We start from the raw sequence: 21,062 nt of genomic DNA, 5'->3' as shown, positions 1-21,062 counted from the left end.
TTGTGACTTCTCAAGTATTATTTTCGATGTGTCAAAATAGATGATCAATATCAAATAATAAATAATCTAAATTGCAACACCGCAGTTTGTTCACATGTGTATTTGGTAAATGCTCAGTCTTCCTATTTGCGTTTTTGGTTTATGAGTAATTACCCTTCACGAGGGAGGCATCAGAAAAGTTGGAGAGATAAGCCAGAATCCAGAACGATTTGTGTTTCGAAGTAAATATCAACTTTAATAGCAAATACACGTAATTATCATCATTCTTGTTCCCTGGTGTGAGGAATATTCTAGAATTACGGAATATTTTAACACAAAAGAATGACTGATGAAGACCATTGTTTCTGCGATGGTTCTTTGCCTGTGCTGTCCAATGTGATCTCAGAACCTAGTTTTTGTAGCTCTGAAAATTAGGCCTATTCAGTAAACGTCCAATTATTGTTAAGATTTCAAAAGGAATACGCTCCTACCTCCCAGTGCATTCCAGATTTTAAGAAATCTTCATGGGACGAATTTATCGTTTTCTATGCCAATTTGTATGACCAATCATTTTGTGGTTAACGACACCTTTGCCAGAGAAAAGTTTTCATCCATTGACTCAATCCAAACATTATTTTTTTTGTATTGAAACTCCTATTTACAAAATGTAACAACGAATCAACTTCTTTAGCTAACCATCAAATTTTACTCCGTCATCTTCAAGTTTTGAGACCATGCACTTAAAATTAGCCTGCGTTGGATCCCGCCAAAATGACATAATTTCAACTATACTGCCTCTCCCTGCTGTTCCTCACAAAGAGCATAACTTCCCGTTCATCCACTTTATGTTCCATCTGCCATTTACCTTCTCAATTCAGTGGCATTTCGCTGCATCCTTGATTATTCCACGCCACTATTTACTGCACTACCAAGTTTTGCATCAGCCGAAAAAAATCGAACTTTTACTCCCAAGTTATCAGACTGCTTGTCCAACATCCAGTCATGGTTGCGTAGAAATTTCCTCCAATTACATGTTGGGGAGAAGGCAATCGTTTTTGGTCCCCACTCCAAATGTCTTCCCCAGATATTTCCTCCATCCCTCCTGTCAACAGTCTGAGATTGCAGTTTGCAAAGTTGGGTAACATGTGACCTCGACGTGGGCTTCAGGGCATATATTTGCATCATCACTAACATTTCTGTCCCTCTCAAAGAACCTGACTTTGCTTCTGTGCAACCTTGATTTTAGTCGCTGTACAATTGCTGACGAGTAGCAACCGGCATGCATTTTGGAATGAAACTGAACAGTGGCCAAAGCAAAATGATGCATGGCTCAAAATTAAGAAGAGTTATTCATAGAAAGAAGAACCATAGAATAGGTGCAAAAATTCAATTATTTCCTAAATATAATTGGAGGGATTTTCGGTCCTGCCGCACCAGTGTTTCTATTCAGAAAACTGAAGAAACAACTCAAAAGGCAAATTTAAAGAGCCTGATTTGGACTGTTGATCAGTATGGATGTGAAAGATGACTGCGATAAGACATCCCACCCACCTCCATTAGATAAGAAGTGAAAACTACTCTGGCTTAGGCCAAGGGGGGACCCCAGACTAGAGAAAGAAGTACCGTCAAGACACCAACCAAACAAGTGTTCTGGGAGGGAGGGTCAGTCCACCCCAACATCGGAGAGCCCTGCACCCGCCCACCAGACCATGCGACAACCAGTACTAGGACCAGTACCAAACCCACCCTAATGAGAAAAGAACAGAGAAAAAACCCAGTAAACGGACACCCAACCGGATCACGGTAACCACCAACATGGAAAGGACAACAAAGTTACTCTCATCTCCAGACCCAGCCATTGAAACCGAGTCCATTACTATTTCACCAAAAATATAGTAAACACTTTACTAGTTCCAAAACTATTAGAAACAGCCAAAGAGAAGGGACCCCGACAAGCATAAAAGACAAACTGGACAAAAAGGGAGAGTAAAAAAAAAAGCCTTCCCCAGGATAACATGAATTCTCCCCAAGAAGCACAATAGAACGGATTCGTGAACCCAAAACTAACAGAAATAAAAAGAAAAGCTCGAGTCTCGAAATGGGTGTGGGGTTGTCCTCATCCTCAGTCAAAGTAAGGATGAACTAAACTTAACGACCCCAAATTTCCACCGACTCCCAGCTCCAGCGCTGCTCATGTTCTCTCCAAGTGAGAGGAGGGGGAGGGTTGAACAACAAAAACACCCTCCTCCCCCTTCACAGGGATCACCAAACATTATAAGACCCAATACATTGAGGATGCAAATTGTGCACAAATCCTTCATTCAACATCCGCCTCAAAATGATATGGGCGGGATTCTACATTTCTGAGACTAGGGGTTGGATTCTCCGATTTTGGGGCTATGTCCAGAGGATCCGTGGCGTATTACGTGAGAAAGCTCGGCGCAGCCCCAGCACCGATCCTCTGACTGGCGAGGGGCTATCACGGCCTTCCCGATATAAACGCCTGGAAAATTGTCGGGTCTGCGACTATGCATGCGCATGATGACGACCTGCAGCGTCGCGCTGTACAACACGGCCCTGACCTGTCAGATAGTGCCCCTTGGAGACCCGCTCGCACCCCGGGCCCACCATCCACCAGTACCCCCAGCCCTCGCTGAAGCCACCCCCGGCCAGCAGCATGGCTCCCACCTGACTGTTGGCGAGGCTGGACACAGACCGCAGCTGCCACGCCAAGTTCCTAATCGCTGAGACCATAAATCAACCGCGCGGTCTGGAACTTGGCCGATCCGGGTGGAGCATTGGTGAGGTCCTTCAGGTAACATCCTGAGGCCGTCCCAACGGTGTGTGGTGTGCTCCTCAATGATGCAGTTTTGAAGTGGGCCGAGCATCTGCAAAACTGGCGCCGCCCCTATTCCATCGTAAAAAGGGATTCTCCGCCTGATCGCCGATTACATAATTGGCATCGGGGAACGGAGAATCCCGCCCTAAGTGTTGATTCCTGGGCAGAATCAGTGCACTTTTACAATAGAAAACCGGCACCGCACCTGGACCAATTCCACTACTGTTGAGGGGCTAGCACCAGTGTCGTAAGGAACACAATCGATTCCAATGAATACTGGTGCAGGATTCTCGGGGTCCGTGATCGACACTCGGGAGGCTGACAAGCTGGAGCCGTACATACACAGTACACTCCCCCCACACACACTCATCCCAGCCAAAAAGATGGCACTGGTTGTGCTGGGGCGTGCCCATACAGTTGATGGGTCGCCTGGAGTCAGAGTGGGTTTACTGAGGGGACAGCTATATGACCCATGGTACCAGGTTATCTAATGCTCTTTCATGAAGGAAACCTTGTACCTTTACTTGCTTACATGTGACGTTGCACCCAACTAAATGTTATTGCTTCTTAACTGCCCTCTGAAATGGCATCGCAAGGCAATCAGTTGTATGAAATAACTTAAGAAATGGAGAAAGATGTGCTCATTCGACCCTGCAATACCCTCCTTCCTAGTAGCTGGGGCTTGTGTAAAAGATACAAGAAATATAGAAACATAGAAAATTGGAGCAGGAGTCAGTCATTTGGCTCGTAAAGCCTGCTCCACTATCCATTATGATCATGGCTGATCACCCAACTCAGTTACCTGTTCCCACTTTCCGCCATTTCCTTTGATCCCTTTAGCCCCAAGAGATTATTCTAACTCCGGCTTAATAATAATAATAATAATAATAATCTTTATTGTCTCAAATCGGCTTGCATTGACACTGCAATGAAGTTAATGTGAAAAAACCCTGGTCGCCATATTCCGGCGGCTCTTCGAGTACACTGTGGGAGAATTCAGAATGTCCAATTCGCCGAACAGCATGCCTTTCGGGGACGTGTGGGAGGAAACCAGAGCACCCGGAGGAAACCCACGCAGACACAGGGAGAATGTACAGACTCCATACAGACAGTGACCCAAGTCAGGAGTCGAACCTCGGACCCAGGAGCTGTGAAGCAACAGTGATACCCACTGTGCTACTGTTCTGCCCAAGAATACAATGTTTTGCCCTCAATTGCATTCTGTGAACGATAATTATACAGGCTTATCACTCTCTGGGTTAGGAAATTTATCCTCATCTCAGTCCTAAATGTATTAGCCCGTATCCTCAGGCTGTGATCCCTGGTTCTGGACTCCCGCACTATCGCGGGCATCCTTTTTGTATCTACCCTGTCAAGTCCTGTTAGTATTTAATACGTTTCTATGGGAGCCCCATCATTCTTCTGAACTGCAGCGAATATAATCCTAACCAACTCAATCTCCCCTGATAAATCTGTCACAATTTCACAGGAATCAGCCTGGTAAACCTTGGCTGCACTCCCACCATAGCACGAACATCGTCCTCAGATAAGGATCTTAATCACCACTCTTACGTTCAGCGAATGGTGCACAAGGACGCCCTGGTCCCAGTACACATTCCCTCTCTCAAGCTATAGCAATTCAGATAATAATCTGCCTTCCTATTTTTGCTACCAAAGTAACATTGCTTCACAGCTCCAGGGTCCCAGGTTCGATTCCGGCTTGGGTCACTGTCTGTGCGGAGTCTGCACATCCTCCCCGTGTGTGCGTGGGTTTCCTCCGGGTGCTCCGGTTTCCTCCCACAGTCCAAAGATGTGCAGGTCAGGTGGATTGGCCATGATAAATTGCCCTTAGTGTCTAAAATTGTCCTTAGTGTTGGGTGGGGTTACTGGGTTATGGGGATAGGGTGGAGGTGTTGACCTTGGGTAGGGTGCTCTTTCCAAGAGCCGGTGCAGACTCGATTGGCCGAATGGCCTCCTTCTGCACTGTAAATTCTATGATAACATCCTTACATTTATCCACATTATACTGCAGAGACTCACAGAATCACAGAATCCCTACAGTGCAGAATGTCCTTAGAGACTGCATCGACTTTATGATGGAGCAGCCTATCTAAGTCCATTCCCCCACCCTATCCTTGCAATGCCATAACCCCACTTAAAGTTTGAACATTAACGGGCAATTTATAGTGGTCAATCCAACTAACCTGCATAGTTTTGGACTGTGGCAGAAAACTGAGCACCTGGAGGAGACGCACACAGGCAGTGGCAGGATGTGTAAACTCCATGCAGACAGTCACTCAAGGTTGGAATTGACAATAATATAATAATATAAGAATCTTTATTGGTGTCACACATAGGCTTACCTTACACTGCAATGACGTTACTGTGAGAATCCCCTAGTCTCCGCACTCCGGCACCTGTGCAGGTACACATTGGGAGAATTCAGAATATCCAATTCACCTAACAAGCACGTGTCTCGGGAATTGGGGGAAGAAACCGGAGAACCCAGAGGAATCCCACGCAGACACGGGGAGGCCATGCGGACTCTGCGCAGACAGTGACCCAAGCCAGGATTTGAACTCGACTCCCTGGCACTGTGAAGCAGCAGTGCTAACTATTATTCTACCGTGCATCTACCATGTTTTTGCCCATTCACTCGAAATTGTCCGAATTACAAGGAAGCGTCTCTGCAGATTTCTAATAGCTCGCCACTGCCCCCTTCCCCAAGCTTTTGTCATCTACAAACGTGGGGATATTATATTTAGTTCCTTCATCCGAATCACTAATTAGCTGGGTGTCCATGCACTGATCACTGTAATACTCCACTAGTCACTGGCTGCCACTTGGTAAAAGACCCGTTTATTCCTACTCTTTATTTCCTATCTAACAACCAGTTTTCTATCGATCTCAATACACTATTCCCAATCCCATGCGCTTTAATTTTAAATGTTAATCTCTTCTGTGGGACTTTGTCGAAAACCTTCTGAAAGTTCAAATAAACTATATCCACGGGCTCCCCCACATCAGCACAACAAGGCACATCTCAAAAAGGTCAAGTAGGTTTGTCTAGCATGATGTGCCTTCCTTAAATCCATGCTGACTCAGTCGGATCCGGCCACTGTTTTCCAAGTGCTCTGCTCTTAATACGTTTATAACTTGACTCTAGAATTTTCCCCACTATCCACGTCAGGGTGACTGGTCTATAGGTCCCGCTTTTCTCTATACCACACTTTTTAAGTAGCAGGGTACATTAGCTACCCTCTAATCGGTAAGAACAGTTCGAGTCTGTAGAATCTTGGAAGATGACCACCAGTGCATCCAATATTTCTAGACCCACTTCCCTAAGAACTCTGGGATGTAGATTATCAGGTTCTGGGGATTTATCCGGATTCAATCCCTTCAATTTCCCCAACACCACTTCCCTACTAATACTGACTTCCTTCAGTTTGACCCTCTCATTAAACCCTTAGTTGGTCAACATTTTGGTCTGTTATTTCTGCCCTCCTTTGTGAAGACGGTATAAATGATACGGAGATACCGGCGTTGGACTGGGGTGGACACGGTAAGAAGTCTTATGCTCACCTGATAAAGGAGCTATACTCTGAAATCTCGTGATTCCAAATAAACCTGTTGGACTTTAACCTGGTGTTGTAAGGCATCTTATTGAAGGCAGTATAAAGTATGTATACATTCCCCCATTTCCGACTGTTCGGGACAGACATTTCTCTTCACCAATGTTTTTTCTCTTCACAGATTTACCAGTCAATTTTTATGTTCCCTGCAAGCTTACTCCTATACTCAATTTTCCCGTCTTAATCAATCCCTTTGTCGTCCTTTGCTGAATTCTAAACTGCTCCAAATCCTCAAACCTGCTGTTTTTTTCGGGCGGATTGTTATGCCTCTTCCTTGGATCTACAAACGAGTCAAACGACAGCCTGCCGTAATTCTACTCGCAGAATCATACCTTACAACCAACGTTCCAGATACCCCCGTCACGATGGGCGTGACGTTTCAATGACATGACAGACCCAGCAGTGGCGGCGGCATTGTCATACACAGTTGGAAGGGTGATGCTCTACGAGTTCTCAACATTGACTCCTGACCTCATGAAATGTCATGATATCAGGCCAAATACGTGGAAGGAAATCTGCTGCTTCCCACCCTCCCTAAGTTGATGAATTAGTGCTGCTCCTCAGATTGAACCTCATTTTGAAGAAACGCTGAGAGTTACAAGAACATGCATAACATGGTGGAATAATGCAAAGCCCAACACAAAGAGTAGTTTGGTCCAACCATTACAGAATGAGATAGCCGCATCCTGAAGTACGTATCAGCTAGACTGGGCGAGCGGCAATATTAAATTATTTTTTCATCAATGGACCAGCAAAGCCATGAGTTGTTAACTCACTGCAGAGGTAAATACGTTTGGAAACAATGTGATAACATGTAATCGTTTGTTCAAGAACACATACTTTCATATTTTGTATTGTCGTCAGAGAGAGAAATGTAGCCAATAACTAACGTAAATTAAAAGAGCGTCATTGTGGTATGTGCAGAGTTTCAATGTATTCGATGTTCTTTTATTTACGTAAGCAATGCTTTCCACTAATATTCAAACTGAAATAGTTGCCAAATCGTGCTGCTCTGCTTTTCTCTTTCCACGTCTATCTTCCTCTGTATTTCTACATTTCAAGTATTGAAGTCAACTTGTTGTCATTAAGCAGACTTGGGTCAGTGCAGGTGGTTATTGCCTGGCCTCGTCTGAAATGCAGATGTTTATATTTCCTATGCTGCAACCTCCATTGAAGTAAATAGGATAGCTGAGCCACTGTTTCATGTCGCCCAATGTGTCTACTACACATTTGCAGGCCCGCCCAATGTGGTAAAGTGGACAATTGTTTTTTAAATATCATTTAATGGAATGCGAGCATCGCTGTCAAGGGTAGTATTTAGTGTCAATCCCGAATGCCCCTTGAGAAGGATGTAGGTATCCGCCTTCTTCAACCGCAGCAACCCATTCTGATTTAGGCTCACGCGCAGGGCTATTAAAAATGGAGCTCCATGTTTTTGTCCCAACCAAAATTAAAGGGGATTGATATAGTTCCAAGTCAGGACCGCGTGACATTTGGAGAAGAACATGCAGGTGGTGCTACCGTTGACAAGGTGGTGAAGAGGCAGATATTGAAAGTTGTTTTTACAGGAGGTTTGGCTGTCATTCAGAAAATGCACCGTAACAAATTATCTTTTGAGAGCTTTTATGCAAATATTCATGTCTTCAATTGTCTCTAACCCCGTCAAAATTCAGCATGGTTTGCCGGTTGGAGACGTTTCTCACAAGGAAACATTTAACTTGTGCTGCTTTGATGATACCCTCAGTGGGAATGTTACTCAAGGTCAAAAGTGAGGAAAAGACAAGATAAACAACGTGTATCTTTTACCATAATCGCAACTTTCCCAGCTAGAGAGAGTGGATCATGACAATAGGAGAGGTTTGAAGAGACTATTTAGATTCAATTACTTTGAGTAGAGCAGAAACCTCTACATTTATCTAATGGTCATCCCTCCTCAAAGTACTTTGTCATAGTTTTACTGAAGATATCGTGGCATTGTATAGGAAACGACTGACCAAATTACACAAAGCGAGCTACGATGAACAGCAACGAGGCAATTGCCAGACGTTCTGCTTCAGGTGTTAACTGAGACATAATATTTGGTCAGATCGCTTACTGTTTGGATTGTCATTCAATAGAAGGTACCCTGAGCACTGCAGCATTCCCTCAGTACAGCACTGAGGCTAGAAATTGAACTAATCGGCATGGCGGCACAGCGGTTAGCATAGCGCCAGGGACCCGGGCTCGAAGCCGACCTTGGCTGACCTTGGCCACACTCCCAAGATATGTAGGCTAGGTGGATTGGCCATGCTGAATTGTCCCTCAGTGTACAAAGATGTGTGAATTAGGTGGGCTTTCGAGGATACGGCGAGGGAGTGGGCCTTAATAGACTGCCACAGGATAGGTGCAGACGTGTTGGGCCGAATGGGCCTGTACTGTACTGGTAGTGTTCTGGCTTCTGCACTGTTGGGATTCTTTGATTCTGTGAAATGACACTTCAACCACAACATTCTGGTTCTGACGCAGGGATGTTACTAATTGAAGACGCCTGAACGAATGGAATACAGTGAAGGCCGATTGTATTAAAAATTCAATGAAAAGGCAGATAAAGACTTTGCATCGACCCCCATGCGATGAGGTCGTCCCTCGATGTCTTACTCGACATTATTTAACTGATTACTAAAATCACGTAGTTTGCCAAATTGACTGCTACAGATGATTACGTAAGGCATGATGACGACTTGAAACTCGATTATATAAGTGTATGCACAAATAGTTTTTCAAATCAGAACATAGCGAAAGCCCATTGCAAATGAGTGACGGATTCTGGAAGCAGAATGGAAAGCTTGACGGCGACCATGTATCACAAATATTCCAGCTCCAAAACACCCGAGATTGAGAATCTCAATTCGAATCCTTCAATCCGAAGGAGCAATTTCGAATTTTGCGGATTTCATTTAAGGATCGCTCGATTCATGGGCGCAGAAATGGGCGTTTCTTCGTATGTCTGGGAGTCTGTAAGTCCAGTGCGTTCGTGCGGTAGAGTAAAAGAGAAATTGAATCCTGTCGGATCTCACGAGATGAGCAGAAAAACGTTGCTACTTTTCCTGTTCTTAGTGACGTTTGATTTGATCTTTTTAAAGGAAAATAAGCTTTGAAAATATTTCGGGGATCAGGTACAGCTTAAATATTGTTCACTGATTAAATATAAATTGTACGCTTGTCGTATATTCCAATACACATACGATCGTGGTGTTTTTGTTGTAATAGAGGTGATAGGCTTACTGAAGTTGAGAATATATATTCATTTTTATTCTCTGATTTTACCACGACTAAATGCACTTACCTGTGTTGTCCATGAGCAATCCATCAGCTTGACCAGAAGACAGCACGGGAACACAGTGGGTAGCATAGTTGCTTCTCAGCTCCAGGGTCTCGGGTTCGATTCCGGCTTGGGTCACTGTCTGTGTGGAGTTTGCACTTTCTCCGCGTGTCTGCGTGGGTTTCCTCCGGGTGCTCCGTTTTCCTCCCACAGTCCAAAGATGTGCGGGTCAGGTGGATTGCCATGATAAATTGCCGTTAGTATCCAAAAAAGGTGGGGTTACTGGGTTACGGGGATAGGGTGGCGGTGTGGGCTTGGGTAGGGTGCTCTTTCCAAGGGCCGGTGCAGACTCGATGGGCCGAATGGCCGCCTTCTGCACTGTAAAGTCTATGATTCTAAGACATGCTTGAATGTGGACACTGAATGTCATTTTTCTATCTGATCCTGTCCCCGCTCCAATTCCATGGACTGGTAGTTTACCATAGGGATCAATTGTTAGCACTGAAGCAGTCTGCCAACTCTATCTAGACGAGAAAATGGGATTTAGTGGTCCCTTCGGGATTTACAAAGAGTGTTGCACTTTCACACCGAGCCAACAGCGCAGTCTCAAATGAACATTGGAAAGCTGTGACCCTGGCAGGACTGCCGACTGATTGAATCAGGTGGGAGCATCGTTTTAAACCATCTGTTGAAGTTTTAGTTAACTACAATATCGGCATCATTGTATTCTCGCTATTGAGTCAGGAGCTGGTAGAATCGATCTCGACTGCAGACCCTTGATTATATCATCTCGAGTGACAGCACTGAAGGATACTGCATTGTCACAGGCACTGACCTCGGAAACATTTAACTGAGATCCTGTTCCCTCATCTGGTATGAACGTTTAAATACTCCACGACAACATGTGATTAAATGTAAGAGTTTCCCACTGCTCTGTCCAATCCTTCGACAGATACCACTGATGCAGAGATCTCCTCATCTGCCTCAATCGTGTTGGCTCTACGGAAATTGACTTCCGTGTTCCCTTACATTCGTGCCAGGACAAGTAAGATCGGCTGCTTGAGGTTCTTCGGGACTTCCTATGGTCCTGAATGGGTCCACGCAAATGGTAGCTCCATGAACAGGCTCTGCCAGGGCTAATCTGAACACATTTGGGAGCATTGGGAGTGTCCAATGAGAAGTGTACATAACCTTTCTTTATCCCGCAAGATGATGTTTGAACCCACTCCATAATTTATTCGGAAACCGACATCTGGTTACAAGTGTTAATTTCTCAGTGGGTTAATCCTGAGGAACATGTTTTTCATATTTTCAGGGGATTGTGCTTTGCCGGTACTTCGAGAAAGAGAACTTAAATTTTACTGGGAAGAAACTGCTTGAGCTGGGGTCAGGCACTGGAATCGTGGGGATTTTAGCAACCCTACTAGGTGAGTAGAAGTGTGGTATTGAACCATAAGTATATCATGTTACTAATGCGTGGAATAACTGAAAGTCACACCTATGCCCAGTAAAAGATTATGCCACACCTGAAAGTAACGGACGGCATGATTAAAGTAAGAATATAAGGAATAGGAGTGGAAGTGGGCCATGTGTCCCTTCAAGTCTGCTTCTCTATTGGCCAAGACTATGGCTGATCTTCAACCTCAATCCACCTTCCATCTCTTTCCCCATTTCCTTTAATTACCTTAGTATCAAAGAATCTACCGACTTCCACCACTTTTATGAATATACTCAATGACTGGAAATCTATTTTTAAAAATGTAAATATTTTTATTCTCCTCATTCTCCACGTTTTCATCAAATATACACCCAACAACAGATAACCGACAATAACAAGTACAATAGTAACCCCCCAACCAGCATCCCCTTCAACATACAAACCCAAACCTCCCCCCTACATCCCAAATACAAAACAAGAAAGACCAAAAGAGAATCCACGGTCATCCCATAAATGATAAACAAGAAACAAGACACTCACTCCCCCCTCCCCCTAACTCCCCCTTCCCCGAATGTTCGATGCCATCCAATTCTTGAAAGTGCCCATGAATTGTAGAGTCCTTCCATCCTTCCCCTCAACTCAAACGTCACCTTTCCAAGCATCAGAAATTCCAGCAGATCCCCTGCCACGTCGAGGCACAGGGCGGAGAAGCTGACCTCCACCCCAACAGGACCGGCCTTCGGGTAATCAGCAAGGCGAAGGCTAGGACATATGCCGCCGCACCCGGCTGCAGCTCAGGCTGGTCCGACACCCAGAATATGGCTTCTAGTGGGCCTGTTTCGAACCTCACATCCAACCCCTTGAGATGACTGGAAATCTACCATAAATTTTTTTTAAAGAATCACAATCGAATGAGTTAAAGAATCTCGCCTTAACTAAAGTCTAAATTGTAGGCTATTTGATTTGAGATCCCATTTCCTAGATCGCCCTGATGGGGGGAACCATTTCCCAACATCTAGCCTAGAAGGCCCCTAAGGATTTTGTCGGTTTAAATGCGATCACCCTTTACTCTTCTAAACTCCAGCGACGATGGGCCTCAATTTCTTAACCACCTTCTTAAACCTTTCTTCCCAACAAACCCCATTCCAACCAGAACAACAAGCCCGGAGAGTTCACAGATCATTTGATCACTAAGATCAACATCATCCAATAAGCTATCCCTGCCATGCTCCTCTATTCCACAAGCCCAGAGGACAAAACACCCTCGAAAGATGCCCTTCGCTAGCATTGAACTTGCATCTTCCTTGAGTTTCACTCTAACTTCCGCTCATGCCATCTCTCAGCTGATCTGTAGCATATAATCTCCACAGTACAGAGGAGGCCCTTTTGGCCCATCAAGTCTGCACTGACCCTTCTAATTACCACCCTACCATGGCCCAGTCCACTGCCCTATTCCAGTAGCCACACTCAAAGGGGCAATTTAGCATGATCAAACCACCGAACCAGCACATCTTTGGATGGTGGGCGGAAACCGGAGCACCCGGAGGAACCCCACGCAGACACAAGGAGATTATGCCAACTCCTCACAGCCAGTCACCTGAAGTCGGAATCAAACCCGGGTCCATGGCGCTGTGAGGCATCAGTGCTAACCGCTGTGCCACCCTATTTTACCTGGTATCCAACACCTGCTCCCTAGACCTTATTCCTGCTAAACAACCAATCACCAAATTTCTCCCTGCTCTTCCCATAGTGGGGAATTGTACCAATCATTTTCTTTCTTTTGGTGTTGTTCTTCTCTCTTCGAAATCTGCCTTCACCACTCTTCCCAACACACAAAAAAAAAGCCGTAATCTATGGGGGTGGTGGCTTAATGGTTTTGTCAATGGACATATAATCCAGGAACCCAGAGTGATGCTCTGGGGACCATAGCAGATGGTGAAATCTGAAATTAAAAGTTTGTTGATGACCATGATTGTCTATTTTCATAAAGCCTATGTGGTTGACTAAAGTGCTTTCGGGAAGGAAATCTGCCACCCCTTACCTGACTCCATTTCCACATCAATGTGGTTCACTCTGAACTGGTCTCTGAAATTCCCTAGTAAACAACTCCATTCAAGGACAATAAGGGGAATGCAATAAATAATGACCCAGCCAGCGACGCCCAAATCCCTTGAACGAATAAACAAAACCTTTCGTTCTTGCAAACAATTGTCCCATTTCTAATTTCCCTTTCCTTTCCCAAGTCCTGAAGCTAGATGTCATATCCCATATGTCAAGGGCTGTATGTTTGGATCTCCCCCATCACGTTTGCACCCCTCCCCCCTGGCACATTATCAAAATTGTTCTTAGCCAAATTGTAATTATTTGTAACGAGCAAAAGTAAACTATCTATCTTTCCTCGAGCTGTCTTGAGCCTAACGTACTGGGCCATACCATATTTCTTCAAAGCCTTTTGACTGCCATATTGCTGAGTGGGCCTTCTCTCACCTAGTTCCATTCTATATAACTAATACTAGCCAGAGTATCACTTATAATGGTTGATCTTCCTCATGCCGCGTCATTATCTTTGCTATATTTTGTGAGGGCCACAAAGAATCCAGCACGATTTTGGAGAGTCAAAAGCAAATAACTTTATTAACAGTTTTATATATACAGCATCAGTAGAACTTCACCACTGCTTTACTACTCTAGCTGGTGCCACACTGGCCAGCACTATTTATGCAGGTGAAACTGCTAATGATTTCCACGCCCCCCCTCATTTGGGGAGCTCATACTCCCTAAGAGTAATGGGATACCCAATAGTCCCCATCCAATAGTATTCAGGCAGATTATAACACTATCCCTCGGGGATGGATCCTTCGGGTCCCCTGTTTCCCACTAGCACAGTATCTATCGACGACCATACACGCAAATGCAACGCTAATTTTCACAGGTTTGCAAGTGACTCATAGTTCACCCTCAGCACCACCTCTCTTGATGCCTCCACTGTTGCTAAATTGTTAGACAGCTTAGCATCGAGTACTGGATGATCAGATATGTCATCTAGTTAAATATTTGGAAGACTAAAGCCATGAAGTGGTATGGTGGTGCAGTGCTTAGCACTGCTGCCTCACAGCTCCAAGATCCTAAGTTCAATTCTGTTCTCGGGTAACTGTCTGTGTGGAGTTTGCACTATCTCCCCGTGTCTATGTGGGTTTCCTCCGAGTGCTCCGGTTTCTTCCCACAGTCCAGAGATGTGCAGGTTAGGTGGATTGGCCTTGCTAAATTGCTCCTTAGTGCCCAAAAGGTTAGGTGGGGTTACTGGTTTACAGGATAGGGTTTTAGTGGACTTAAGCAGGGTGCTCTTTCCAAGGGCCGGTGCAGACTTGATGGGCCGAATGGCCTCCTTCGGCACTGTAAATTCTATGATCACTTTCACCCAGTGCTCCAAACATTTTCAAGTGACTCCAAATTTCGCCCGAGCAGCAATTAGTTCACAAACATGATTTCATGTTTGACAGAGAGGTAAGCTACAAACCACATGTTCAAATGATCACTAAGACAACTTATTTTCACCTTCGTAACGACACCTGACATTTCCCCTGTCTAAACTCGTCTGCTGTTGAATCGCCTTTGTGACTGTAAACTTGACTATTTCAATAAACTCCTGGCTACTTTCCCACATTTGCCAATTATTAACTTGAGGGACAGCAAAACTCGACTGTTCATGTCTGACGTCAGATCCGGTGGGTCCTAGTGCTTGATGATCCTGGTCAAGTAATACTTCATTAGAAAAAATCATCCTTACCTTTAATGTCGACCACCCCCCCCCCCCCCCCGCCCCCAGCCCAGTTCGATGGTATTCTGATCGCCTCCAGCCCCATTGCGATATCTGTAGCCAGCTAATTCTGGCCTCCAGAGCTTCCCAACGCTTAATTTGTGTCCTTCAGTTGCCGAGGCCCGACGATTTGGTATTTCCTCCTTACAACTCCGCCCCGTTTAGCTTGCTTTCTCCCTTTAAGGGCCTTCTTTAACTCTACCAATTTGCCCAAATTATTTGGTGTTAAATCTCCAAAATTCCCTAGGTTCTGAAAAGGTTCCATCAGGCTGGAATGTAGCAAATATAATCCCTCTATTCAAGAAGAGAGGGAAGCAGAAAACAGGAAAATATATGCCAGTTAACTTGACTGCTGCCGTGGTGAAATTGTTGGAATTGATCGTAAAGGAAGTCGTATTTGGGAATGTAGAAAAAAGCTTAAGGTAACCAGGAAGTATGGTTTTGTGAATGGAAAATGATGTTCGATGGATTTATTGAAGTTCTTTTATAGAGTAGCACCTGTTGTGGATAAACTAGAGGTTGTAGGCGTAGTGTACTTGCATTTCCAGAAGGCATTTGATGCAATGGTAACACATAACTCGGGGTAGACGATTTGATGACTGACAGAAAGCAGAGCGGTTGCGTTAATGTGTCTTTTTCTGATGGGCGCAATATGAGAAGTGGAGTCCCACAGGGATCTGCATTGGGGACTCAATATTTTACAGTTCTTATCAATTACTTAGGTGAAGAGACCGACGGCATGGTGGCTAAATTTGCAGGTTATATAAAGATGGGTAGGAAAGTATGTTGTGAAGAGCACAATAAGGAGTTTGCAGACAGAGTGAGTGGGCAAAATCTGGCAGATGGAGTATAATGTGGGAAAATGTGAAGTTGTCCACTTTGGTCGGAAGAATGAAAAGGCGAAGTATTACTTTAATGGAGAATGGTTGCAGAATTCTGAAGTGCAGTGAGATCAAGCTGCAGATTTGATGGGCCGAATGGCCTCCTTCTGCACTGTAGGGATTCTATAATTACAGTGTGACAACGTACACATAAGGTAAAGGCTGAACCAGCCAACAAGTAAAGCAATGAACCGGAAACTTTCACTGATTCGGTTCCAATCGTTGAAACTTCAACTTTGAGTAATTCTTGAACATTTAAGCTGCTGACAGATACCCATAATAAATAGACATTTTACTCCCGACAAAAATAACAAGTAACATCTCTCGCTTCGGTGGATTCAAAGCCAAGGTATTCATAATAGGGTTATGGAATATCGACGAATTGCTGTTCGATTTGTGGAGATAATCTAAAATCACTTTCGTATACACGCGAACTAATGAATTTGGGACAGTAGACCATTCGGCCCCTCGAACCTGCTCCGCCATTCAATAAAATCATGGCTGACTTGATTGTGGCCTCAGTTCCATATTTCGCCTACCCCAATAACTATTGACTTCCTTGTCAGTCAAGAATCTTTCTAACTTTACCTTTAAAATATTAATTACCCCTGTCTGGGGAAGAGAGTTTCTATGGTCCGGGACCCTCTGAAAGAGGGAGAGAAATAAATCTTCTAATCTCGGCCTTAAATGGAACATCCCTTATTTTCAAACTGTGTCCCCTCTTTCTGGTGTTGCGACTTGTTCAATATTCTAACTTCCCGACGATTTTTAAAAATCGTTTACACAAAATGTTGCGGTTCTAAAGGCTGTTGGCGGCATTGCTAGGGGCTTTTGGGGATACGTTCAGGCTCTGTTGCTGCTGGCTCTGTTTATTCGGTATATTTAATACGCATGGCTGGGTATATGTAAGCTGCGTCAATCTTAGTGCTCATCAAGTGCTTCGTAAGGAGCTTTTGAAACCAACAGTCGATGGTACACCCATTAGTGCTTCCCAAATTTGTTACCTAAGAACAGACAGGAATGTGAAGTGGTGGATGAGCGCAACAAATAGAAACAATCATAAAATTGAAGCGATGTTGAGGTGTTACTGGAGTGAAAGGGTTGGTATGGGCCCTGGCATTCAAGTCCGATGTCTCTGGGTTTGGAAGGAATGAATCTGTCACTCAGCTATGCTGAGAAGGAATTGGTTGAGGATAGAATGATGCTCGGGCGATTTCGGCTGATACCAAAGAATGGCGCTATTGTCTGCAGCTTTGACACATGAGAAGTACTTAAAATAAGATGGTTATTAAAAGGGCAGCAAGGTAGCACAAGTGGCTAGCACTGTGGCTTCACAGCGCCATGGTCCGTGGTCCGATTCCCTGCTGGGTCACTGTCTGTGCGGAGTCTGCACGTTCTCCCGTGCCTGCGTGGATTTCCTCCGGGTGCTCCGGTTTCCTCCCACATCCAAAGAGGTGCAGGTTAGGTGGATTGGCCATGATAAATTGCCCTTAGTTGCCAAAAAGGTTAGGAGGGGTATTTGGGTTACGGCGATAGGGTGGAAGTGAGGGCTTAAGTGGGTGGGTGCAGACTCGATAGGCCTAATAGCCTCCTTCTGCACTGTATGTTCTATGCTATTTTAATACAATTTTTTTAATAAATCAATCTCATTTTCAGCATCGCCTGATCGTTTAATTACTATTCAGTCTTTGCAGCAATCTATTGCACGTTACTCTTTACGCAACCACTCAGGACTTTGCGAGTGAGTTTTGCATCACCTGAGTTTTGGACGAATTGTCAGAGAGCTTGGGGCTCCCCGGGGGATATTCATACGCACGTTTGCTTGGACGCCGTTATTTTTTTGTCACCGTGAATATAATGTGAGGTCAGACTGTTATCAAGAGCAACTCATGACTAAAACATCCGCGTATGTTCTTGTTTTCAGGTGGAACTGTTACCATGACAGATCAACCAGAAATTATGAAGCAAATAAACAACAACATCTCCATTAACATTCCCTTTGCCTGCAGACACCGGTTAAACACTTGTGCACTGAACTGGGGTGAAGACCACACTCATTTTGCTACCGACTATGATATCATCCTGGGATCGGATATTGTCTATTCCTCATCTTCCTATCCGGCCCTCTTGGATACTCTGCGATATTTCTGCAACCAAAGGACTACGATTTATCTCGCGTCTGAGTTGCGAAGCGGAAATGGGTCCCTACCTTTCCATGAAATGATTCTGCCAACCCATTTTAATTGCCAGATTGTTGACAGATTAGATACTAAATACATAGCTGTGTACAAATTGACCAGTAAGAAATAAATGATGGACCATGCCGTTAATATCCGCTCCACAAGCTGTCATGTGTGACAAATCTACCAAATTCTAGCTGCACTTTTACGCCACATAGATCTTTAAAGGTGGGCTTGACTTTTGAATTTAATAATTGATGAATGATACCGAACGTGAGCGACCTTGCGTCATTTGTTTTCCTGACATAAGCCAAGGGTTGTTAAATCGTTGAGAACAATTCATGAATTGTGATATTCATTTTGTTTAGGAAAGAGTAGTAGATGAAGAACGATCGTTAAAGCAATTACTTAGTTGGACACCCAAATTAAGCAAATATATTTGCACTGCTCTAATGAAAACAATACATTAGCGAAGATCGGTGGGTGCACATCAGCTTAAGTATTTAAGATATTGATAGGTTTTGTCAATTTGAACTATTTCGTTTGGAGTGTTTGTCTTTATATTAAAGTCGGTGTGAAACAGAATCGATGCTGCGTGTATGAATGTTACCCCATGATCACTTCAGAAAATACTGCACAGGGTCTGGCTATAATGGATGTAGAGGTTTAGTTTAACCTCATCTCAACGGATTCACACCTTCGAGCTGAAGATGACCAAGTTCATGATCTGGGTGTTTGATACTGCGTTGGAGGGTGCATTGAAGACTGCTCATGCCGATCTACGTCCAGAAGGTTCTGCTGAAAATAGGGCAGAATATGTCAGACTACTGACTGGATGGTTTTCCGCTCCTTGCATTTTATTTCTGCTTCTGGTACGCATTTGCTTCTAGAAGGAGGTTGCCATCCATTTACATTTGGATTGGCTTTCTGCCGGGATCCTGAACCACCTTCTCTCAAGTGCCGAAGTCCCTATCAAAACTCCCAAGTGAAGCCTTCAGAATTTCTTCGGAGGGTTTTCTTTCACTGACAAGAGGGCGCATCTGCGACTCAAGGGGCGTGATTCTCCACCCCCACGCTGAAGTGGCTGCGCCATCGTGAATGCCGTCGAGGTTCAAGACGGCGCGGAATGGCCCCGGTTGCGACCGATTCAGGCCCTGACAATGGGCCAGTATCGGGGCCGCGTCATCTACCCACGCGAGGCCTTGTCACCCGCGTAAAAGCGGCGCCGATTAGATGACGCGGCCGGCGCCGCATAACGGACGTCCTGTCCACATCCGCCTCGCAAGAAGATGGGGGACGGATCTTGCGGGGCGGCGGAAGGAAGGAGGTCCTCCTTCAGAGAGGACGGCCCGACAATCGGTGGGCACCGATCGCGGGCCATAACATTTAAGGTACCCCCAGTGCAGGATCCCCCCTTGCCCCCCCACAGACCGTCCCCCCAGCGTTCACGTACCGCCCACGACTGTAGCGACCGGATGTGGACCGCGCTGGGGGGAACCCGCCGTTTTGGCCTGGCCCCTCGGCCCATCCGGGCCTCAGAATCGCGGGGGTGCCGGAGAATCGCCTTTTTGGGTGTCTCCGGCGATTCTCCGGCCTGCGGCCCACGAAACTCGACTGGCCCGTTCCCGCCACTTGGGAGAATCGCGGGAGGGCGTCGGACCGGCGTCCCCGGAAATTTTGGCACCCCAGGCGATTCTCCCAACCGGCGTGGGAATGGAGAATCGCGCCCATGATCTTCACAAACCGTTCACTTTAGTATACTGGTGTTAAGCATTTCGGATACATGACCAGCCCAACCCAGAATTAATCTGCATCATATTCCAAACAGAACACCACGGTTTAGTTAGCTTCTACTCAAACCGCTGCAACCATCTTATGATGTTCTCCAAGTTATACCTTCAATGTAACAGTTGCATAATTACCATTCTGGGTATCTGTTGCGAAAGCTAACTGTGCCAAGCACGTATGAAGTTGAAATCAAGTAACAATTGTCCTGCTATGTACTGTCCTAAGATGAGAACTACATCAACCTGATCCTCTGTAACAAAACCTTAGAATGTTGAAATGAACTTGAGTAAAGTTAAGTTGAAATGTTGTAAATGTTGTACCGTCGGAATTCTTTTTGTATGTTTAATTGTTCGGTTTCTTACATTCCGATGACGAATGGATGCACAGATATAATTAAATAAAATAAAGTTCCTTGAGTGAGTGAATTGGCTCGGACTCAGTATGTGTTTCCGCTTAGTTGAGCAAACAGATAATGACACTTGAATTATAAATTTAATTGAAATATAGTGGTGGATTTACCTGAGGCGCCCTGATTATTTTTGATTTAGGTGTTTGGGATATCACTACGCGAGGACTAAATGATGCATCGCAAGGGTTGTGATGAACCAAAATCCGGATTGCAATCGATCCATGTCTAAATGTAAATACTGCTATCCATGTCTAACCTGGGGAGTCATTTTCTTAGGACATAATAGGTATAGTAAACCAGGGTAGACTATTAATCGAGCGGACCTTCGGAACAGAAAGCCGACTTCCGTTACTTCAATTTTCCGGCTGCTTTAGAACATTATTTTGAACTATCATGGACAATACCTGAACAGCCTTCCAAATGTGCCGAGGTTTCTCATTGCTGAAATACGTCAGATAACATGCTGAAGGTTATGAAGATTACCACGCAGCAGTTGGAGATGATAATATAACACAGGCAGGATATATTTTACGAGCTTGGATAGGTATGTCCTATCTGCTGCAACATAATAGAAGGAAGTAAGTATATCGGCAACTGATGCTACAATTCTATGGTCCTTTTGCAATACACGCCAACTACGAATATACAACAAAGTGCAAACTTGGACTTTCAGTGTGTTTAATCCGCTTAGCTGCTAAATTGTTCTAAATTGGAATGGTAAACGTTCTTCTATCATGGAACATGGGTGACGCTAGTAAGGGCCAGAATTTGTTGCCAATCCCGAATTGCCCTTGAACT

The 21,062-nt window shown here is 44.8% G+C and overlaps 1 protein-coding gene across 1 annotated transcript; it reads left to right on the top strand.

Moving 5' to 3' along the window:
- The first annotated feature begins 9,244 nt into the window (after positions 1–9,244).
- LOC140407869 (EEF1A lysine methyltransferase 3-like) lies at positions 9,245–20,280 on the top strand. The gene is made up of 3 exons (XM_072495091.1): positions 9,245–9,446; positions 11,067–11,178; positions 17,812–20,280. Exons 1-3 carry the CDS (start codon positions 9,267–9,269, stop codon positions 18,195–18,197), a joined length of 678 nt encoding a protein of 225 aa, XP_072351192.1. The 5' UTR covers positions 9,245–9,266; the 3' UTR covers positions 18,198–20,280.
- The last annotated feature ends 782 nt before the right edge of the window (positions 20,281–21,062 follow it).

This window comes from Scyliorhinus torazame, chromosome 2, assembly GCF_047496885.1.
Source record: "Scyliorhinus torazame isolate Kashiwa2021f chromosome 2, sScyTor2.1, whole genome shotgun sequence".
NCBI classification, from domain to species: domain Eukaryota; kingdom Metazoa; phylum Chordata; class Chondrichthyes; order Carcharhiniformes; family Scyliorhinidae; genus Scyliorhinus; species Scyliorhinus torazame.
Note: the sequence above shows the minus strand (reverse complement) of the source record. Positions and strands in the feature narration are given on the sequence as shown.

Excerpts from the sequence above, each read along its gene's own strand:
- LOC140407869 (XM_072495091.1), top strand. The coding sequence starts at position 9,267 with ATGGAAAGCTTGACGGCGACCATGTATCACAAATATTCCAGCTCCAAA. Across the intron at positions 9,447-11,066 it reads CTTCGTATGTCTGGGAGTCT|GGGATTGTGCTTTGCCGGTA; the intron begins GTAAGTCCAGTG and ends TCATATTTTCAG. Across the intron at positions 11,179-17,811 it reads GATTTTAGCAACCCTACTAG|GTGGAACTGTTACCATGACA; the intron begins GTGAGTAGAAGT and ends TCTTGTTTTCAG.